This window comes from Natator depressus, chromosome 16 (genome assembly GCF_965152275.1).
Source record: "Natator depressus isolate rNatDep1 chromosome 16, rNatDep2.hap1, whole genome shotgun sequence".
Taxonomy (NCBI): domain Eukaryota; kingdom Metazoa; phylum Chordata; order Testudines; family Cheloniidae; genus Natator; species Natator depressus.
The window spans coordinates 15,371,298-15,391,903 of record NC_134249.1 but is presented as its reverse complement, the minus strand read 5'-3'; the positions used below and the strand labels follow the sequence as shown (position 1 = coordinate 15,391,903).

At 53.1% G+C, this 20,606-nt stretch overlaps 1 protein-coding gene across 1 annotated transcript in view; it reads right to left on the bottom strand.

Annotated features, from left to right (window-relative positions):
• The window catches only part of HMCN2 (hemicentin 2), a 119,860-nt gene that overhangs the window by 31,351 nt on the left and 67,903 nt on the right, over positions 1–20,606 (bottom strand). The window contains exons 38-59 of the mRNA XM_074973993.1: positions 19,872–20,048; positions 18,942–19,096; positions 18,422–18,545; positions 17,610–17,785; positions 17,054–17,150; positions 15,431–15,550; positions 14,883–15,044; positions 14,007–14,288; positions 13,238–13,405; positions 11,645–11,758; positions 11,244–11,330; positions 10,176–10,367; positions 9,434–9,607; positions 8,796–8,909; positions 6,907–7,049; positions 6,016–6,166; positions 5,280–5,498; positions 4,303–4,416; positions 3,234–3,421; positions 2,976–3,072; positions 1,402–1,563; positions 716–829 (exon numbers count right to left, since the gene is read on the bottom strand). Of these exons, the coding sequence (XP_074830094.1) occupies positions 716–829; positions 1,402–1,563; positions 2,976–3,072; positions 3,234–3,421; positions 4,303–4,416; positions 5,280–5,498; positions 6,016–6,166; positions 6,907–7,049; positions 8,796–8,909; positions 9,434–9,607; positions 10,176–10,367; positions 11,244–11,330; positions 11,645–11,758; positions 13,238–13,405; positions 14,007–14,288; positions 14,883–15,044; positions 15,431–15,550; positions 17,054–17,150; positions 17,610–17,785; positions 18,422–18,545; positions 18,942–19,096; positions 19,872–20,048 (3,330 nt within the window). The remainder of the gene's footprint in view (positions 1–715; positions 830–1,401; positions 1,564–2,975; positions 3,073–3,233; positions 3,422–4,302; positions 4,417–5,279; positions 5,499–6,015; positions 6,167–6,906; positions 7,050–8,795; positions 8,910–9,433; positions 9,608–10,175; positions 10,368–11,243; positions 11,331–11,644; positions 11,759–13,237; positions 13,406–14,006; positions 14,289–14,882; positions 15,045–15,430; positions 15,551–17,053; positions 17,151–17,609; positions 17,786–18,421; positions 18,546–18,941; positions 19,097–19,871; positions 20,049–20,606) is intronic.

Here is a 20,606-nt window from a genome sequence, read left to right as displayed (position 1 = left end):
CCTGCCCACAGATAAATTCAAAGATCTCTAAGGAGCTATCCTTACCACCGCGGATTCAAAGATACTACACCCCTCCCCACGCATGCATATTTAGGACACACACTTCCATGTGTGCATGCCTCCCCATACCACACAGAGGCTATTCATGAAACACATGTGCAGGGCCAACTTTCCAAAGGAGGGCAGATGCAGGCGGCAGCTGCACAAATGCATGCAAGTGCAAATTGTGCACTTAACCCCTTGCAGGCTGTTGCATGCACAAATGTTGTCAGGGCAACTAAGCAAGCCCTGTGAAAATCTGGCCCATAGGGATACAGCCTCCTTTCACGCATAGGTATAACTCCCAAAGCACACTTGCTTTTAGAGATCCTCGCATTGCGGGCAGCTGCCAAAGCACCAAGCTTCCAAACTAGGTACTAGCTGTAGCTGTGTGTGCAATCATAGTACTTTGTGAATGCCTGGCCAGGGAAGGTGCTGTCCAGGAGCCGCACCAGAACAGAGGCTACTTCTAGAACAGAGCTGGCCTGCATCAAGCACAGACAGATGGGTCTCCACAGGAGCCTGGGCCGGAGCTGAAGGCCCATGTGTGGCATCACGTGCTCTGCTGCTAAACTGCAGCTTCGGTACCATTGATCTGATGGAACCAGAAAGGCTGAGAGGGAAGATGTTGGCCCACAGTGCATGAGGCAGACAAGGCTCGGAAGCCTTTGCTCACCATAAACACGGAGAAGAAACAGCTTCTCATCTCTGCCGGCTGCATTCAGCGCCACACATGTGTACTTCCCCCCAGTGGAAATCCGCACTCGCGGGATCTGTAGGATCTGAGAACCTGGAACAAGGAAAGGCCAGGAAAGGCTGGGGCTCATTGCCCAGCTCTGTCCACATGGCTCCAAGTTAGCACCTGGCCATATCCACCCACCAGCTTGCTCCCCACACTGCATCTGGATAGTCATGCGAATCTCTCTCATGGCCCCGTTGAGCTCAGTGGGAGACCCAGACACAGAGAGGTTGCAGGATACAGCCTCTAAACCATCATAACAGCAGTTCAGCTGCCAGGTCAGGGTTATTTTTCCATGTTGATTACAGGGAGTGACGAGAGAACTTTTCCAGCCTCATCCATCAGAGAGTGTCACAGAGGGGATCATCCACTCTGGGAACTCCAGGCTGGGATTCTCAAAATAACCTATGGGATTCATCTCAATAGGAGTTGCGTGTCTACACCCCTTAGACTCCTTTGAAAATTCTAACCTTACACTTTCTGTATTAGGTATCAGTTTATTAAGTGTGTTACTGGCCCCATAAGAAATGTACCCTCACATCAGGAAGCAGCCAGCCAGCTCTGGTAGGAAAGTCACTGGCTTATTAACCAGTCTGGGTTTTCACCTGCACAGCCATACACACCTGGGATGAGGATAAGCTCCTCGCTGAGCGGCAGGGTTTGGCCATCCTTGTACCATGTGATCTCGGCAGTGGGATGTGATTGGACATGACATGTCAGGGAGAGGCTGCTATTGACGACAGCAGTGATGCTTTCGGGGTTTGCTCCCACTATCCTTGGTGGAACTGCTCCTCCCAAAATCAAAACGTGTTGATTAGAAATCTCCCCCCATTTATCCAGGTGCTGTACATGCCGAGTGCTAACCAACCCCACAGATACAGCAACAAGCAGCAAAAAGAGCAAGGGAGGAGAAAGGATTGGAGCTTGGACATATTAAGCAGCAGCCCTGGAGGTAGCAGAGTGTGGAAGGCCAGAGAGACGGGAGCCCTGTCTGGACATTGCACTCAGTGTAAACAGCAGGCTACTGAACCATGAACATAGGAGTAAAAAGCTGCCCAAGGAGGAGCCAGTGTGAAATACCAACGCTACGTGCGGACGTTATCCTCAGTCTAAGACACTGGCTACCGGAACTGCTTGGAAAGTGGCACGACTTGGAAGATGCATGGCCCGGGGAGAAAAGCAAGCACAGAACTGCATTCTGAATGGATGGGAAGTCGTTACGATTACCCTAGCACCTAGAGGTTCCAACCGGGTCAGGCCTCAGCATGTTAGGTGCGGTGGACACACAGTCTAAGGGTAGGTCTACACTGCAGTCACGGGGTGGGATTGCAGCTCGCGTAGATATACCTGGGCTACTTTTAGCACTGGGGCTGTGGCAGTGTTCGCTTCAGCACAGGTTGTACAAACCCACCCCTAATCCTAGGTAATGACTTGCAGGCTAGTCCGTGCTGAAGAATGCACTGCTTCGGCTTCACTGCTCTGGTACCTGAGCTAGCTAGATCAAAGCCAACTCATGTATGTCTACACAAGCCACAGTCACGCCCCGTGTCGACATACCTTATGAAAAGAAACAAGCCCTGGCCCCCAAGGCTCGCAGACCATCCGGAACTATAGGGAACAAGGGTTCGAAAAGCAGAGGGGTCCAAGCCTGCCTGCAAAAGCCGCACCAGCAAACCCGCAGGTGCAGCAGCACACGTTCAACGGGCTCCCCGGGGACCTGCCCAGACATTTGCACACGCATTCACCCGGTTTGTGTGTGCAACTGTAAGTGGGCGATTTGGCACCCACATTTTTTGCAAACAGACTTTGAGCCTCCATTTGTGAAAACGTGCTGCAATGTATCTCGATAAATATATCTGCTGGTTATAGCTACCGCTGTCCTCCTAGCTTAGGTTTTCCTAGGCTATAGGATCGAGGCTCAGTCCTTTCAAACCCCATACTACTGCGTGTGCCTGACATGTGGCATTCTCCAGGATCCTTCGGTCTGCCTCCCTGTGTGGTGCTTTAAGCACTTGCTACGGAGATAAGGGAGAAAAATGGGATGGATGGAGAAAGAAAAGGTTTGGGATAAACTCATCAAGAGAGCGATGAGCAACTGGGTGCCTGGGTAGATAAACTATTAGAGGACCCAAGGGGCTGACCAAGAAGGAATCGGATAAGGGACCAATCTAGAGAAGGGTCCACTTGAATTACTCACCCAGAACTGTGAGAGCAAAGCGCTTCTCTGTAGAGCCCTCCTGATTCTCTGCCACACACACATAGCTGCCAGTGTCTGTCACCTGGACCGAAGCCACCTGCAAAGGGAAAGCAGATCCCTGCTGAGATGGCTAGGAGTCATCACAGGCACTGGCCGGCGGATTCAGAGCAGCAGCCAGAGAAGCTGCACTAACACCTCCAACGGTGCGTTTTCTGCCACTTTCCACCCACTGCAAAGCCTGCTGGGTACGACACCGACCTGCAGGAGCCTGCCGTCCTCCAGGACCTGGTGCCGGGGGCTGGTGGTGAAGGGCAAGTCATTGTGGAGCCAGGTAATTGCAGGCGCTGGGTCCCCAGTGACATCACACTTCATGTGGGCTGTGCTGTTTGCAATCACTGTCACCTCTTCTACCAACTCCTCCGTGTTCCCCTGGATAACGGGGGCAGCTGGGGACAGGAGAGAACTGGTCAGTTATGGGCTGCTCATCTCTCAGCCCTCCTAGATAGGGAGGAGAAGTCTGACCCAGGCCTTCCTCTCAAGGGGATGGAGCACCAGGGCAGGGTCTCAATAGCCTTCATCCTTCAGTGCCCCTTTATTCCCCTACTCTCCCCCTCACTTCCCATGATCTTAACTTTGCTCCTTGCTGTTATCCTAAGCTTCTGCAGTTCAGTCTCCTCCCCGCTCTGTTGTCAGGGACAGCACGGTGCCACTGTGAGTTAGCTTCAGAGCTGGGAAATGAACCCAGGAGTCCTGGCTCTCAATACCCTGCTCTAGCTAGTGGGCACCACTGTCTCGGATATGCAAGTGTGACAAGAACTGAAGGCTACTCTCACATGCAGGGAACGTCTCTGTTTTAGGTCTGTCCAGCCCCTAGCAATACAAATTATTATTTATTATGTGTTCCCCACCGGCCTCTCCCCTCCCTTGGGAGGAGTCCCAGGGAGCGATCTCTGAGCCAGCCAATGGCATTCACATCAGGTCACCTCCCTTCTGCGGACGACTGAGCCGATGACCCAGACTGATGCTCTTCCGAGAGAACCCGAGTATCAAGAGCTTGGGGACGGGGCCAGATTTCGCCGTCCACACACCAAAGAATACAACGTCACGGACGCCACCCGCAAGGGCTTGCCAGCTCCTGAAGGGAGTCGCCTCAACAGCTCAGCTCAGCCCAGCTGCAGGGAGGACCATGAAGACCTGGGGGAGGAAGGCAGCTCCTCAAGATCATTCAGGGTCCTGTGTGGCTCCGGCTTTCTGCCAGGACCCAGAAGCGACGACCTGTCACTTTTACGTCCCCTTGGCCCCATGACGTCTTCCCCTGGATACTCACACAGCACCAGTAGCTCGTAGTGCAGCCAGTCCTCTCCTGCCTCATTGGCTGCCTGGCACGTGTACCTCCCCGCATCGTTAGCTCTGACCGCAGGGATCTGCAGGATTCGTCCCCCTGCCAGGCAACAGAGAGTTAGAGAGGGGGACAGGAATGGCTCCTAGGAAACCACTGTTCAACTAGCGAGAGAACTAGAGCTGTGAGCTGCTTTGCGTGCGGGACGGGGTCAGCGAACCTCCATCGATAGACATGCTCTCAAGGCTGCCTCCGCCACAACTCATTCCGGCAGCGGAATGTGCCGTGCCCTCCCCCAACATCCTCGCTGACAAAGTTAACGGGTCTGGGCCCAAGGGCATTAGAACCTGCTAGGGGCACCCTCATGTATCCATCCCCTTTGGAGCACTCAGAACGGTGCCGTAACGAGGGAGGAGGAGGCAGCCACTTAAAAAGGGCAACACAGTGAGATAGGAAGCAGGGCAGGCAGATGGCCAGAGAGATCCCCACTGGGGAGACAGTCACATTTCCATTGCTTGTCCCTGCACCGTACATTTCCGGGACATTAACAGAGCCGTAGGAGGCTTCCTGAACATCTGGCAGCACAGCAGGTGTGCGCCATTCAGCACATCCAGCAGTACAGCAGGGGCATCCCCCCAGTGCACCTGGCACGTCCCATAGTACAGCAGACTTACATCACCTGGGCACGCTGGAAGATCTGGCAACGCTGACATTGGAGTATTTTAGCTGAGCACACCTGAAACATCTGGCAGCCAGGGCGGTGCGCTCCCATACCTGGAATGTCCGTTAGCACAGCAGATGTGTATCACCTGGGCACATCTGACATACTCTAGCTGGCCAGGCCTGGCCTGCCCGGGAGCCTGGCAGGTGCTCTCTACCTGGAATGCGCAGCAGTTGTCTAATAGCTAAATGAAGCTTTTGGAGTTATCTGACCACACTGAAGTTTGCATCGATAAGCTTGTTACCTAGCAATACTAAAACCCCCTCCGCAGTGGGGAGGGGCTCTCCATCCTTGTACCAGGTGAGCTTCGGGGGCGGGATGGCATTCGTGTCACAGTACAGGGAAGCTGGGCTGTTGACCGTCACCGCCAGGTGCTCTGTCACCTTTCCGTACTGGTCTTCCTCTTGGTGGTGGAGCTGGAAGGCTGTGCTGGGATTTCCCTGCCTCTGGAACAGGGGGGGCACTGAAAGAAAGCAAGCATCAGCAATCAATCCATGCTGGGGACAAGACCCAACAGAGTGTGTGGGCAGCCAGCAGGGGCAAGCGGCTCCAAGGAGGAGGGATTAGCCAAACTGACAGCTTAGCCGTGGGAAGCATTCCTCGCCCAGTCCCCCGAAAAGCACTCTCTGGACATGTCCCCTCCTGCCACGCTGCTGTGTGGGTGGCTGCACATGGGGAAGAGGTAGGAGCTGCCTGTTGCCTGGGATTCTCAACCCATTTCCGCTCCCTTTGTGTCTCTCCCAACAGAGGTCAGAATCTGGCCCCAGATGAACCTGGATATTTGGGCCCTTTGGGCTCCACTTGAACATGGAATCTCACTGCATTGTGGGTGAAATACAACCCTTCCACAGTGACCATTCCCCGTCCCCCTCTTCTAGTGCTCCACTTCCTGCATTCTAGGGGCTTAGTCCCCTTATTCCTTTTGTTCCCAGACTCTCATTTGCAGCTCTGCGACCCACGACCCCATGAGAGAGACTCGCCTTGAATATGCACGCTGAAGTCCTTATTGTCTTCACCCACTGGGTTGGTGGCAATGCAGGTGTAGAGCCCCGAATCCAAGACACGGGTGGGTCTGATCTGAAGAAGTTGCCCCTCACTGAGAACCTGGAGATGACCATCACCCTCCAAGAGCTGGCGAGGAGATACCCAGAACAAGGATGTGGGGGAGGAGAAGGTGGAGTTAAACCTTTCTCATGGCGATTAAATGCCAGGATCAAAGTCTTGAAAACAGCTACAGGAAAATACAGAATCCAGACCCCAAGCCTTACAAATGGTGCCTTCCCTGCCCAGCCAGCTGGAAACTGCTCTTCATTCACCAATAGATACCTGACTATTAATCATCAGAGGGTTTCATTGCCTTAAACAAGCACATTATTTCATGAGAATCAGTGTAAAGATCATGAATCTAAATGAAAACAGAACACAGAGTAAAGAATTACCCTTCCCTGCCTGCCCTCATGGCAGAAATTGCTGGGAGGCAGACCTGGAGAGCACACCCCCTCAGGGACCAATAAGGGGGCTTTTTCGGTTGTATTTCTAGGCATCATTAGGCAACTGACCATGCCCAACTGCTGTGCAGCTCCCTGCTCGAACAGGGGCTGGCCAGGTTGTCACATGTCTGCTGTCTCCTTTGGACTCCAGAAGCCTGATCAAATGAGAATAGCTGCCCAGGATGAAAACGGCCCGTCATGACAGTCTACAGGGGAACTCTCCAGCCTTCCCCACTGCAGACCCATTGATCCTGGCCCACTGAAGCCCACTGGTCCCCTCCCCTTGGCTCTGCCTTTGGAAGGCTCCAGGCCCATTAGAAATGGTTATGAGTTTTCACTAGCAACATTGGCTGCTTCCTGCCTTTTCTTTAGCAACCTCACCTGCCCATCCTTGTACCACTGTATGGTCGGCTTGGGCACAGCCCAGGACTCACACTCCAGCGTCAGGGTGCTGTTGACCTTGGTTTTCACCTCCTTCACGGCAAATTCCCCCAAAGCATGATCTTTGGCAATCCAAGGAGGAACTAGGAGCCACGACACATGAATACAATCAGGACAAGAGAACCATCTCCCACCACACATGCCCTTTGGTCTAGCCACATGGGCAATGCGATGCTGGGACATCAGCTGACAGCTAACACCGAGGCCCCTAGGCCTCACTGAGCACTGACAAATGCATAGCTGGAAACCAGTCTGGCTCACCTGGGTGCTAGTATTGTTTAAATAGATATGAGCGTTATGAGAATGTCAGTTCAGATTTCATGAAATGATTGTAGGATGCTGCGTGTATTAATCTGACTTAGAACATCTGTACCCCATGTTCTAAGGTGATATTTACATGTTTACTCTGTGACTATAGAAGTGTTTGCTCTAAAACGGTAACCCCCCTTTCCCCCCGCCACCCCCAGTCAGAAGAGAAACATCACCCAGTGTGAAACACTAGTTACCAGAAGAGCTGTCATCTCCTCTCCAACAAAAAAAGGTCCATAGACACCAGACAAGCTATTGTGAAACATCAGGGGATAAAAGACTTTGTTGATTGTTCCCCCCACACCCATGAAGAGGAGACAAAACACTCATCCCATCCGCTTGAGCTCTGGGGGGAAGGGAATACAAATCCCTGTCAAGAAGAAATTGTTATCCCTATGCTGCTTGGACTTCAGGGAGAGGGCAAGACTTCTAAGCATAAGCTAAACAGCCGGGGATCTCTTGCTTGGGTTAGCCCTAAAGGACATATAGAGCTTGCACATTACAGCAGCTTCTAAGACTAACTGATTTGTGGGTGTATATTTACCTGCTTTAACCTTGTAAATAGCTCATTTCTTTTTCCTAGTTAATAAACCTTTAGTTAGTTTATTATAGGATTGACTACAAGCATTGTCTTTGGCAGGAGATCTAGGGTGCACTCAACCTGGGGTAAGCAACGGGTCCTTGGGACTGGGAGTAACCTAAATATTGTTGTGATTTTTAGTCTATCACAAAGGGAAGCTTGCCTAGGTGACAAGATAAATCAAAGTACCCAAGGGGATTGTCTGTGACTCCATGGTTAGGCTGTTTTAGTGCTTGAGGAATTTACATTTGATGCTTGGTTGGTGAAATCTAATTATAGAACACACAACCGGTCTATGGTTTGTGCCCTATCTTGCATCAGTCTGCCCGGAGGTTGGTACTCATGTTTGTGACCTACTCTCGACAGCTTGACAGGCACATTCCTGTGCTGTAGGTGTGCACAGCAACAGGCAGCCAGGGAAGAGTGCCAGGGAGAACTGTGACTCAAGGAGCACAAGGCAAAGCACATGCAAGTCAGTGCAAAACAAATCCACAGCTCCGCTGCCGGGAGGGAGGGCTCTTCAGAAGGGATTGGAAGGCAGATGTTTAACGTGAGCTGAGATAGGGCCTGCTGCAGCACACCGGGTGGCCGATACCTTGAGTGGGAGCAGGAGACAAAGGGAGCGACTAGGAGGGAAGGGTGGGTGTTGCTCCTGGACATAAACAGCCCTCTCTCAGCTGATTCAGCTCAGGTAGGACATACCCCCAAGAGCGGCAGGAGAAGGACACACAGAGAGCTTGAGCAAAGGGCCTCTAGGGCAGAATCCCTTCTTGGGCCAAAATGTTCATATCATAAAAGCCACGGCTCCGTCAGGCACATGGAACACTCATGTGACAGAAGGAAAAGAAGCAGCCATGAGACAGGTCTGAGCAGAAGTCGGCCGTAATAACGGAAACATGGGGCCTTGGCAAAGCGCCTTAGAGGGGGGCTTCGTACATACCAAGGACCCTCACTTCATAGCTCTTCACAGCCTCCCCGAGTTCATTGGTGACGATGCAGGTGTACCTGCCAGCATCCTCTTCCTGGGCATTCAGAATCTGAAGCCCCCGGCCACCTGGTCAGGGAAAAGGACTCTCCATGATGGAGCCTATGGCAGCCCTTAGTCACTTAGTTAAGAAATAAGCAGGTGAATCATCCCAACTAACAATTCCTGGTTATAACACAACACAGCGCAGGGCATGAAAAGAGCAGATATTCCCTAGGAATTGTGGCTGCCTGTCCACACACAGCAAAGCACCTTCCTCAAAGGGTTCCCTGCTGACATGCCTCAAGTCTGAGCTGCAAAAGTCACATCTGCAGCACAGCCTATAAGATCACTGGTGTCCCGCGGGCACAGCTCCAGCAGGCTTCAGCTGAGATGATGGGTTTGGGAATGTCAGCACCCATCCAGTAAGAACACGGTCCAAGACCTCATCCCGCCCCCAGGCCAGAGAACCCTGGTCACACGATCGCCCTGGACTGGACACAGATGCGAAAGGCTCCAGATCCAGTCCCTAGTCTGTGAGACCAATCAGGAAGCAGTTACATGAAGTCAAGGATGATTCTGAGCAACCACATTCACTGAAATTGATACGTTACCAGGGAGCAACCGAACGTTTGTGGATGCTTGGAAAGGAACCTCATCCTTCCGCCAGGTGATGGTGGGGGAAGGGTAGGCCAGGGCCTCACAGGGCAGGGATACTGGGTTATTGATCACTACAGTAACATCGTCCGTGGCACCCTCGTGGCTCGCCCCAGGAAACGTGGGACTAACTATTGGGAAACAGAGATTGGTTTTGAATGGAGAGAGATAATGTATCTAATTTCTGAGACTTTCTGTCACAGCTGAAACTTTCCACCACTTTACTCCGCCCACCAGAGAGTGTGTAGCACTCAGCTCCTCCGGCTGACAGCTGGCCGAGTGGGGACTAAAATATCTGGTGCAAACAGAACCTCAAGTGCTGATGTCTAAAGAAACTCTGGGGCCAGTTCAACTCCGCCCAACATCAGTGGAAGTGAAATAATGCCTAGACCACAATGGCCAAGGAAACCATACCAATGGCCACGGTTAAATGCACTCATTGCTAACATGGCTTCATTGGAAACATGGATATGACTACTCCCCTGGCTCAACAAATTGCTCAAAGGCCTGGCCCCTGCAGGGTGCTGGGCCCTTCTTGCTAAAAGACAGGTGCCCTCACTGCACACTGAACTCAGTAGGAGCTGAGAGAGCTCAGCACTGCCCTGGATCAGACCCTGAAGTCATACGAAGGAACATCTTAGTGGTTTTGAATTCCATTCCCCCGGTCAAATCTGAGAACCCTCACGGCTCTGTACTTACCTAGAACACTTAACAGATAGTGTTTGGTTTTATCAGCCAAGGCATTGGAGGCCACGCAGGAGTAGTGGCCAGCGCTGGAAAGGGTGGTTTGGTTTATCTGCAAGACAAATCCGTCTGGGGATATGTGATAGGCGTCTCTGCTAAGCAAAGGGCTGCCATCTTTTAACCAAGTGATCTCCGGCTTGGGATTGCCTGTATGGTGAAAGGTAAAAGAGGTTAAAAAAAAAAAAAAAAGCACGACTTAGCCTTCGCTGGCGTTTGTCTCACGTACACTCAGCTGTGCTGGAGTGAGCCAGACCAGTGCTCTGGAACCCAGAGTCCAGTTCTGGAAAATTTTCTCTCCATCCACGCTCGGATTTAAGAAGAGAGCCTCAGTAGCTGGCAGAGAGTGTTGGATGAGCCACAAGAGCAATGGGGACAAACTGGCCCTGTGTAAATTCAGGGTGGGAGGTTTCCAACCATTGGAGCAGTGAAATTCTGGGACAGCCTCCCAATAGGAGCAGTGGGAACAAACAGCTGAGCTATTTTGAGATGGAGCTTGATAAGTGTACGAAGGGGATTGTATGACACAGATAGCTGATATTGGACTCAGTGATCCAGGAGGTCTCTTCCAGGCCTACATATGGCCAAAAGGTTTCACTGTGATGAGGCAGGATCTCCCATCTCTACCTTACCCTGGTATCAAAGTTTCACCCTGATAAATGGTACCCACGTGCCATATTCTGTCTCTTTCCCTGGAATAGAGGGATCAGCTCCCTGAAGAGTTATGGAACATGCATCTTCCCCTGTTTGTTACCAGAGGAAAGAAGAAAAAAGTGTGGCAGCAGGATGGTGGTTCTATCCAGGCATTTCCAATGCAGCCAGCTCTGCAGTACATGGGAGCCCGGGACATAGGCAAGTTATTTTCCCTAACGGGAAAAAGGACTCAAATGCACATGGTTGGCTAAGTCGCTAAAAAGAGCCTACTCCTCGCTTAGATGCTGGGCAGCAAAATGATAATTACCCACCCAGAGCCCTAGAGTTAAAACCACCTCTTGCTTTTTCCCAGCCGGGCCTTGCGACACTCACCTGTGGCTATGCAGGACCAGCTGACCGACTGACCCTCAGGGACTTGAACTCTGTCTTCCTCGCCCGCGTTCTCGATGCTGGGAGGAACTAGAAGGCCAAAGAGAAAGAGAGGGGAAGACAGGATGATTCTTTCGCCAGGAGTCCAACCGCACCAAGAGAGACAAGAAACCACTTTCTAGCCACTTAGAGCAAAGGATTTGGGGATTGTTGTACATGAAGGGCATATCCCAAGGGCTTGTGTGAGCTTAGCACTTAGCTTCTCGTCTACGTCAGAGAATCCCCACTGGAAACCTTGTAGCAGGCAGAGCATTAAAAACCAAGGGGACAGAGGAAATGGTGACAGGTCCCCGAGCAATAACTCAGGTATCTACAGTGTTTCTGACCCTGTGCTTCATCCTTACCTAGGACCTCCACACTGAAATCCTTCCTAGCTTCCCCAGCCGCATTGCTAGCTATGCAGGAATAGAGGCCTCCGTCTTGGGCTCGCATGCGTGTTAGCCTCAGAATCCATCCACCTAGAAATAAAGGGGAAAAGCCACGGTGGCAAAGAACAAAGAAACTGCATTACCAGTGACTACATCCTGGTCCAGGGCTTCTGCCCTGTCCTAGCAAGTCTCCAACATCGCCTGAGCTGGCCTGTCACAGCTCTCTCATTCACTCATCACCACAGCATCAGGGCACCCTCCTCAGGTCTACAAGGACACGTGAGGGGTCTACACAGTGCTCTCTCCTGCCCCTCTATCAGAGTACAGCCAACTAGGAGTGTCCACTAACCCCAGCAGGGAGTCCAACCAAACATGGCATCCCCTCGAGTGCTCTTTCCTCACAAGTAGCTCCTCAGACCACACAGAGGGCGGGTCTACCCTACAATACAACCCAGGGTCTCTCTCCGTATAGCTTCAGTCTCCATAGCAACTAGGCACTGAATACTGGGCTGGGATGGCAGGGCAGGGCAGGCGGAGTGGCGCACTGCTACCAGTGAAGGCCAGTAATAGATTACCACCCTCTGGGAGTAAGAAGGGAGTAGGGACGAGATTGTCTCTCTCCAAGTCACAATTCCCTCCTCAAGCTACTCCCAGGGCAGCATGCCAACACGCTGCTCCTTAGGGTTTGTCTTCACTGGGGAACAAGCAGCATTTACAACGAGAGCGCAATCGCAGCAGGAAGCCTTAGTGGAGCTGGCTGAGGTAAACCTGAGTGTGTGTGTGGGCGGCTAGGGTTTATTCCAACCGGCCACACTGAGACAAAGCTAGCACTTGCCAGATCTCCACTAGGGTAGCTGTCTTCTCATAAAGAACGCACCCTTCGCTCCTCGTGGGGACATAGCCTTCATGAGGACAACTTTTCATTGGACAAGTCAGACAATCTCGCTCCCAGGGGTTAAATTAGCAGAAAATCCTGTCATTGCTGAATGAGTCAGGCAGCTAAAACCCTGTGCACCAGTTTGAACGCTGAGTGGTAATTAGACCTGCTTCCCTCCCGCCCTCCCCACCCTCTCCCTCCACCCCTGGTATCTCTGGTGCTTTCCAGGGAAAAGTTGCTAACACGCTGGCAGAGATGTCAGAGGATGCTTGGAAGCATTAAGAGCATCCACAGAGGCCCCTGTCACTTCCATTCACAAACCACATATTTGCTTTTATTTATTAAAGACATTTTCAGTGGGATCCTGCCCAACCCCAAGTGACTCCAAGAGACGCCGGCTGAGTGAGCCAAGAACCCCCAGCCTGGCAGTGACCTACAGGCTCCCAGCTCTGGAGTGTGATTGTCTAAGGGCTTGTCTATGTAGGGAAATTGACCAAAATCACTATGGAGGAATAAGCTATTCAGCAATAGCTATTCCAGGGTAGCTCCCTGTGTTATTCCATGAGCTATCCCGGAGCAACCATTGCACCGTAGCAATTCTGGTCAATTTCCCCATAGCGAAACCCTGAGTTCCAAGGTTGCTAGCCAGCCAGAATAAACCTCCCAGCAATGATTACTCATTAATGCCTCACCTGACAACAGGCGTGTGTGCTCGCCGGGGATGATGGGAGAGTTCTCCCAGGACCAGCTGACCGATGGGGGCGGGACGCCTGAGGCCTCGCAGATCAGAGTTAGGGCGCCATGCAAAGAGACAGTGACATTGGTCACTGACCCTGCTCCCCTAACAAGCTCAGGGGGAACTAGAGAGACAAAGGGATGATCTTTCATTTACAAAGCAGTCTCCATGGAAGCAAGAAAATAAGCAAATGGGGGCCCTAGGAAATCCAGCTTATCCCTGCCTTCAAACTACGGACCCACGTTCAAAACAGGGGCACAAGGAGGTATGCCCAAAAAATAAGCCTGCCTCCATGGTGCCTTCAGGACCCAGATCTGTGCCACAGAGCAGCTCACTGTGAATGTAGCTGCCAATCCAAATGTGAGTTTACAGGGGTGACAAGTGCACATGCAGCCAGGCAGGTGACCCAGCTCCCCGGAGGAACTTGACTGTTTGAAAGCTTGGTTCACACAGTCCAGGGAAAGCAGATGACTTTGTCTCCTTGTTGTTCACCCCATCATTTAAACCCCCTGCCACTAGTTGCTGGGGTGGCCATTGCAGTAACAGTACCTAAAGCTTACACAGAACTTTTCACCCTGATAATATTATCTCATCCTCACACCTAAAGCTCTATCATGTGTACGGTGGAACTTCCCAGTGCATCACAATTCTCCTGATCCCCGCTCTCAGACCCCTCTCCCCCAAGGTCCCAGAAACAAGAGCAAAGCTGCTGCCCGCATCCTTACCATGCACAGCAAGATCAAACGTCCTCTCCACCTGTCCAACTGCATTGGCCGCTAGGCAGGTGTAGCGGCCTGCATGGGTGACCTGCGCCCTCTGAATATGCAGCTTCCACCCCTGGTCCTTAAGAAGAAGCGCTTCCCCATTCACCACAGGCTGCCCATCTTTCATCCATGTGACTGTTGGCTGCGGTGATCCCCCGGCTTCACATTCTAGTGTAATCTCACCAGCCTTGGCCACGGAAATCTTCTTTGGGGCTTCGCCGCTGCCTTTGATCACTGGCAGAACTGCAGGTGAGAAGAGCACAAGGCAGAGACACTGCACCGACCTGTTGGGATTCAACTCCTCCTGGGTTTTCTGCAAGAGGATATTAACGGCAGCAAGCGATTGGTCTGGACCAGCAAAGGACAGCTATGAGCCATGCTGAATACTAAGGCAATCCAGACTCTGGGGTAGGGTTCACTGACCACCAGATGTCTTGAAATACTCAAAATCACACAGCTACTTTGGACCAGTGGCTCCCAAAGATTGCCCAGCTGAGCCCACACTGGCTGCTTGCCAGGAACCCAAGGGTAGCACCTAGTTTTGCAGACCATAGCTGCCCTCCTCACCAGGGAGGTGTAGATTGCAGAGACCATAGGTCCAGCATACAAAGTGTGGATCACAATGGAGCATGGCATGCTGGGACATGGAGTCTCCAAGGGCCACACCTGGGCAGGAGAAATGAGAGAAGCTCTATGCTCCATTCAGCCACTCATGTTCCCCCTAAACCACTAACAACGACTGACTTACACTGGAACTCTTATTGTTATTCTCCACGCAGAGATTCGGCTCCCTGTAGTATAAAACCTCACTCCTCCCCCAGCACCTCTCCGACTCACCGTCCACCTCCAGCCGGTGCTCCCTTCTGCTGCTGCCAGCCGCATTGCTGCACTCACAGGTGTAAGATCCCTCATCTGCTGTCTGCACCTTCCCGATGTACAGCAGCCTGCCTCCTGCGGAGATACGCTCGGGGCGTCCAGGCTCCATGGCAAGGGGCGTACCTGAAAGGTGGGGTGGGGGAAGAAAACAAAAGTCTCCCCTGAGACTCCTGGCAGCACTAGCTCCGAGGCACACTGTCCTACAGAGGGTCGGATGGTGTTGGAATTGCCTGCTTCTCTCCAAGGAGACAAACCCGCGATTGCCTCTCAGGCAGATGCAGCCTTCCCAAAAGGGGCAGCTTCTCCTTGTAGACAAGAAGGAGATGCCAACACAAGTCTAAGTAGGTTTAAATCAATGTGTATCCTCGGCTTTGAAATCCAGCCTGGGACCTTCTAGCCCAGTGGCTCAGAACCATGCTGTCTAGCTGGCTGGACTAACACTGCAGAGCTGGTAGCCCTGCTAGGTGACATCTTCTTGGGGAGGAGCGAAGATATGAACACAACCCTACCGTCTTTCTCCCAGGTGAGGGTGGGGAAGGGGATCCCGCTGCACTCGCAGGACAGGCTGACAGACTGTCCCTCCATCACAGAGAGGGCAGCAGGCTCTTCCGAGGAGAACGAGGGGGGAACTGCATGGGACAAAAGAAGGGTATAACTGAGTGCAGGGGGCATCAGACATGCTACAGAAGCAGTGGTATGTGATGCTAGCTAGCTTCCCAGGGGACTTCACTCTGTTTGCTACTCTCTGGCTTACAGGAGGTGGGTTTGGCCAAAGGAGAACAACGAGAAACACGTGACCCCTGCCCGTTGCCCCGACGGGAAACCAACCTGCCAAGCATCACACACATTTAATCGCAAGTGCCACTGTCAGTCACACAGACTTGCAATTTTGATCCATATGGAAAGAATAATTTCAACTTTCCAGCTATTAAAAACCAGCAGTATTCTCAATTATACAACTCTCCTACAGCATACGACAGTATAGAAAGCGTACTGTGCCAGCCATGGGGTTAAAGAACATTCAGACTGGCCAGCCACACTATTATAGATAGGGCAGGCAGCGTTGCCTAGTACTAAGGTAGCCTGACACTTCCCTGTTTCCAGTTGCTTAAAACTTTCCCAATCTTCAATCATTTGGGCTGAAATTTTCCATGCCAGGTGTTTGCCTCCAGCTGATTATTATTAATTATTATTATTGGTAATTTTAGCCAGAATGGCTTAGCTGTCCTCAAGGACAAAGCTATGGAAAAATGTTGCACAGACAGCCTCAATTCTGGCATTTCCTAACTTTTGGGTGCTTGACTTTGCAATTTTAATAAGTTTCTTTCGGAGTAGTTTGGTGCGTGTGAAATATCTATTTTAAGTAGTAATAACGGACCACAGACTTCTAAAATTAAAAAAACAAAGAAGCAACTAAACCATGTGTTAGAGAGATAATCCAGCTTCAGAAAGCTTAGCGTGAGGTTATGCAAGCAAGTGTGTTTGAGGAACTGCACATGAGCACTGTGGAGGGCTGTATTTTGGGAGAGGGTGTGCTCGTGTGTAAGAGAAGGATTTTATCATTGCCAGGGCAGATCTCAAAGGGATGCAGTCTCCTTGCACAGCGAGCGCACCCGGATTGACAGGACACTGGAATGGTTTTACACAAGGTTTCACCGGCCGTTAGGTGGAAAATAGGTATCATTCCCCACCTTTGGGAATGGGGTGTGTGTGTTACAGACTGAACTGCCTTCACAGAATGGACATAACCTAATAAAGTGGATCCAAGATGCACACACCCTGCCCTCACTAATAGCATTCATGCTGGGACAGCTGGAGTGGGGAGGGACAAAGGGATTTCTCCTTCTCAGCAAGTTCTGAGACCCAAACTTACAGGCGTGGGGCTTGAATTTCTAGGCAGCTGAGCACCCACGGCTCCTACTTAAGATAACAAAAGCTGCCTGTAGGCTCTTAAAATCCAACCCAGTTGCTGCTATTTTCCTGACCCTTGTAAGAGGTGGCTGTATTATGCCGTGTGGTTAAGATGGAGGAACTCTCACAGAGAGTGACATTAGGCCATGGGGCCAGGCAATATTCAAGCCCCTCCAGGGGATCTTTGTCCCCCTCCCATGTTTGGCCAACACTTGGCTTACCCCAGACATGGAGGTTGTAGCGCTTCTCCGCCCGGCCCAAGCGGCTCGACACCTCACACGTGTATCTCCCTGCATCTCGCGCCTGAGCGTGCTCAATCTGTCAAAGCAAGCAGAGCCGGGGTGGGATCGAGAGACGGGCAAGCAGCGCGCCACTCGCCCAGCAGCAGCACCAGAAAAGCACGCCCAGCCCGGCAGCAGGGCCAAAGGCCGCTCGCAGCCCAGGCCCATCGTCCAGGTTGTTCCTGGCAACAAGCCCCTCCGTTCTGGTGCAGTGCTGCAGCCATTCAAGCTGGGCCCAGCGGACTCAAGGGGCAAGGAAAGCGCTGAGTCGGCACAAGGACTCTCACGCCTGAGGAACACAGCCTGGGCGAGACGGGGGTAGGCCCATTTCTCCGTGACTCCGAGCCACACCTCTCACGAGCAGTGGAATTCCCTGCCAAGGCCAGGCAGGGGAGAGCCAACGAGCCATAGCCAGGCATACAGGGGACAGAGACATTTACTGCAGGGCCAAGTTCTCTGCATCCCCTCCCGACTCAGCACCGGCCAGAATAGTCACCTGGAGCACGGCCCCGTCTGCAGAGAGTCGGGCTCTGGGGTCCTGCGGGAGAGGGTGCCCGTCCTTCAGCCAGCGGAGCACGGGAGAGGGGGCCGCGTGGTGCTGGCATTCCAGGGTCACAGACCGGTTAATGATGACTGAGATATTTAGCTCCTCACCAAGGTCATTTGGGGGCACTGAAAGGAAACAACCCTGGGGTAAAATCAACGGGGAAATGGCTTCTTCCTGAGGCCAACACGCAGGAGCAGGGCAACTGAATGACCACACCAGTAGATTCCAAACCTCCGCTCCCGCCTCCTCCCCATACCCTGACCCGTAACGCGGAAAGGCCAGTGCTTAATCGGTAATGAAAGAGGGGCGGGGGTCAAGCAATTAGGGACTGGAGCTCAAGCTCAAGCTCAAGATGACCCATAACTGACATGGCCAGGCCCCAGGGGCGCTGGGGCTCGGAACGGCCAGGCCCCAGGGGTGCCGGGGCTCGGAACGGCCAGGCCCCAGGGGCGCAGGGGCTCAGCCCTGGCACAAATTGAGCCCTGGGAAAAGCCCCCATGCAGGGCTGAGGACCAGCCTGTGACAGAGCCCCTGAGAAGCGGGTGGCCCTGCAGTCACCATACATGGGGTTTGACGATACCTTATATTTACAGGGCTTTAGCAAACAGACAGACTGGCTCCCCTAATCTGCGTAAGCTGCAAAGCAGCATCTGCTGTAGCAAACACAGGAGTCACTAGGAGGTGAGCTGCGGGGAGGGGGGAATCGCGGTCTGAGACAGATTCCTCAGCCTGGGTGGGGGGTCAGAGAGGCCTGTACTTACCTTGCACCCGCAGCACAGCATCCCACCTATCCTCTCCCACGGCACTGATGGCCACACAGGAATACGTCCCCGCGTCCGAGAGGTGCGCGCTGGCCAGGGAGAGGACGCGTCCCCCGGACAGGATCTGCGCCGTCCCCAGAAACAAACCAAAAAGGGATCAGTGAGCAGAGGGGAGCTTCCAGCCTGCTGCTCAACATCCTGCCTCCCCAAGCACTGGGATGGGAAACCACAGAGCTGCGCGAGCCGGGAGCTTGCACTAGGCCTGTCCTCACCAGCTGGCACCCAGGCCCTGGAGAGAGAACTCCACTTCCCCCACCATCAGCTCCCAAGTTTCCGCACCATGGAGGGATGGGAGCAGCAGGGGAGGCAGTCCCGTGGCCCTTTGCCCAGCCCCGCTAGAGCAGGAAATTCCAACAGACTGATGTGCTCTGGGTGGCAGGGGCCTCGGAGCACAGGCCTGGTGCCAGGAAGGACCCAGACAGTCCCTTCTGCTGGTTCTAAGCTAGCCGTCCACACTGACCTGTAGTCCCCCAGGCACCGTGCTGGAAACAGGATTGCCATCTTTCAGCCACACCAGTGTCGGGGCAGGGATCCCTGCAGCCTCGCAAGCCAGCTCCACCTGCTCGCTCAGCAACGCAGTGACAAGGCTGGGGCCGTAGGTGATTTGGGGAGGCACTGGGGAGGCCAAAGTCATGCGCTGAGCCTCACAGAAACACCAGGACATGAGCATGGGCAAAGGAAAGGTGGGGTGGGCAGAACCACCCAGAATAACGTGGTTTGTTGGCATGATCCTTTCCACTGGGACTTCCCAGTGGGGTGAACAAAATCCCATCACTGGTACTGGGCTGTGGAGGGGAGAAAGGGGAGACTCCGGCCCTGAAGGGGGAGGTGTTCAGCGTCCAGGCTGGAGCAAGGGAAAGGCTGGATTGTGCTTCCTCCAGAGTGAAAGCCTCCTAGCGGAGCAAGAGCCACGGAGGATCCCAGGCCAAAGTCTCCAGCTAGAGCTCGAAGACTTTGAATGAGCTGGGGGTTCTGTGGGGCCCGGCGAGGTGACAGGCCCTGCTCTGGGGTCATGTGGCAAGACTGCCATGCCTTACATTAGTATGCATTAGATGGTACTGGAGTGTTGTGTGGGATTATCTGAAGTTGCTGGGTGGCAAGACATTCTGGGACAGCACACAGTCACTGCTGGGATGGACATGGAGGGGTTTAATCACATGGCCTAGAACGGCCAAGCTCTGAATTGCCCAGCAGTCTAGACAAACCCTCTTGCTTCGGCTCTGACCCCAGTTCTGCTCACTGAGATTTTGTTACACGGGTAAAGGAACGTGCCACTGAGTGCCAGGGAGGGATGGCGGACATGGACCAGGGAGTCCGTCGAGTGATGGGAGACCCCAAGACCAGAGACACAGAGGCCGCTGGTGCCTTCCCTGCCCACCAGATCACTCACCAGTCACCTGCAGGCTGTAATGGAGTTCGCTGCTGCCCACCACACTGGATGCCACGCAGCGATAGCCCCCCGCGTCCGAGACCTGAGCCCGCTTGATCTGCAGGCGCCTCCCATCGCCCGACAGGACAAGGCCTGGACTGGACGAGAGAAGCTGGGGCCCCTTGTACCAGGACACGTCTGAAAAGGGAAGCAGGAAGACGTGGGCTGAGTTAGTGGCCCTGCCACCTTCACCACCCCATGGACCTGCCTTGTCTGTGGTTTAAACCGTTTGCCACCTCCGTTATATTGGCTTTGTATTCCCCATTATAGTCTTTGTATTTGTTTGTTTTACTAAGATAACAGCAGCGAAAAGTCCCAAGCAGGGCAAGGAGGAGGGCCCGTGATGGAAGAGACACTGCCTCTCCAGCAGGAAGGTGTCTGCGATAACCAGGGGCTGCGCAAGCCAATCTGGGCTGCTTGTCTCAGGTCTGTCTGAAGAGAGGGCTTTGCATTTGATTCTGGGGAGCTTGGCAGTCCAACTGCAGTGCCACAAGCCTCGAGGCAGGCAACCCCTGAAGGGAGGATGGTCGCGTAGGTCAGGCAGTGCGCTGGGACATGGCAGATCTGCAGTCAGTCCCCAGCTCTGGCACCGACTCCTCTGTGTGACCTTGGGGAAGCCACTTAGGCGGTGATAGTCAAGGGCATGCCCGAGGGAAACTCTCAAATCCACTGTAATTCAAAGGGGTTTGGGTGCCT